This window comes from Charadrius vociferus, unplaced genomic scaffold, assembly GCF_000708025.1.
Source record: "Charadrius vociferus isolate BGI_N301 unplaced genomic scaffold, ASM70802v2 scaffold1196, whole genome shotgun sequence".
Lineage (NCBI taxonomy): Eukaryota > Metazoa > Chordata > Aves > Charadriiformes > Charadriidae > Charadrius > Charadrius vociferus.
Window position 1 is genome coordinate 285,715 of NW_009648977.1, and position 956 is coordinate 286,670.

Consider the following 956-nt stretch of genomic DNA (forward strand, 5'->3'; position numbering starts at 1 on the left):
GGAGCCCGTTATGGCCCACCACTGGCAAGAAAACAAGTCCCCGGGGAGCCTGGCGTTTTCTCCTTTCCTGTCTGGATTTCCACTGGGCGGTAGAACCGCGTGCCCTAAGCCGTCTTGCTCCGAGGGCCGCGCTCGGGCAGCCTTTCTCAGAGCCGACCAAGCGAGGCCGTGTGCGGTGGTGCTGGGCCCGCTGCTGGCGCCATGTCTGAGCACGAGAGCAGCGATGAGCTCGGGGGGCTGCGGAATGTCCCGCACCTCCCTGAGCCGCGGGGTTTGGCTCCTGGTTTTATTTAATCGATTCTTGCCCTGTCTTTGGCAGCTGGGAATTAGATCTTGTCAGGCAGTGAGGGGACTGTTAAGTTAGAGGCATGTAAAAGACTAAATTTACCCCACGTCAAAACCAGCCTTTTAATGTGTGCGTATACCTCTCGAATACATCGTAATTTGGGATAAAATTTGGTGCCTGACATTCCTTGTTCACGTTGGTAATGGCAGCGGGAGCAGCGCTGGCCGGGGCAGTCGTGGCCGGAGGAGGGCAGGGTGCTGCAAGACGCGGCGGAAATTCAGCCGCTGACACTCCTCTTGCTGAGGCTTTTCCAGTAAGTACTGCACAGTTAGTTTTGAATCGGCTTAAAAACTAACGAAATTACAGCAGAACAAAGAGAACAGGATCGTTGATGACTGTCGTCATCTGGTTTTAGATTTTTTGCTTTAACCGGATAAAGAAACTAAATCCAACTAAAAGCTGAAGGGTTTGTCAGCCAGCGTCAGAAAAAAAAAACCACAAACAAAACAAAAAAACAATAAAACAACCAAAACCTAAGTTTAAAATCATGCATTTGACTATACTTTGAGATAGGCCAAACCTCGGTGCCTCCCCGAAGTCGAAGGGGCGCAGGCCCGCACGGCTCCAGGAGGGCCCCGCTGGGCCGCGGGGGAGCAGAAAGCGCCTCCCG

General features: G+C 53.0%; 1 protein-coding gene across 1 annotated transcript in view; it reads left to right on the forward strand.

Moving 5' to 3' along the window:
• Positions 1-488: 488 nt before the first annotated feature.
• The window catches only part of DEXI (Dexi homolog (mouse)), a 1,375-nt gene continuing 907 nt past the window's right edge, over positions 489-956 (forward strand). Inside the window, exon 1 of the mRNA XM_009887745.1 lies at positions 489-599. Coding sequence (XP_009886047.1) covers positions 489-599 — 111 coding nt within the window. The remainder of the gene's footprint in view (positions 600-956) is intronic.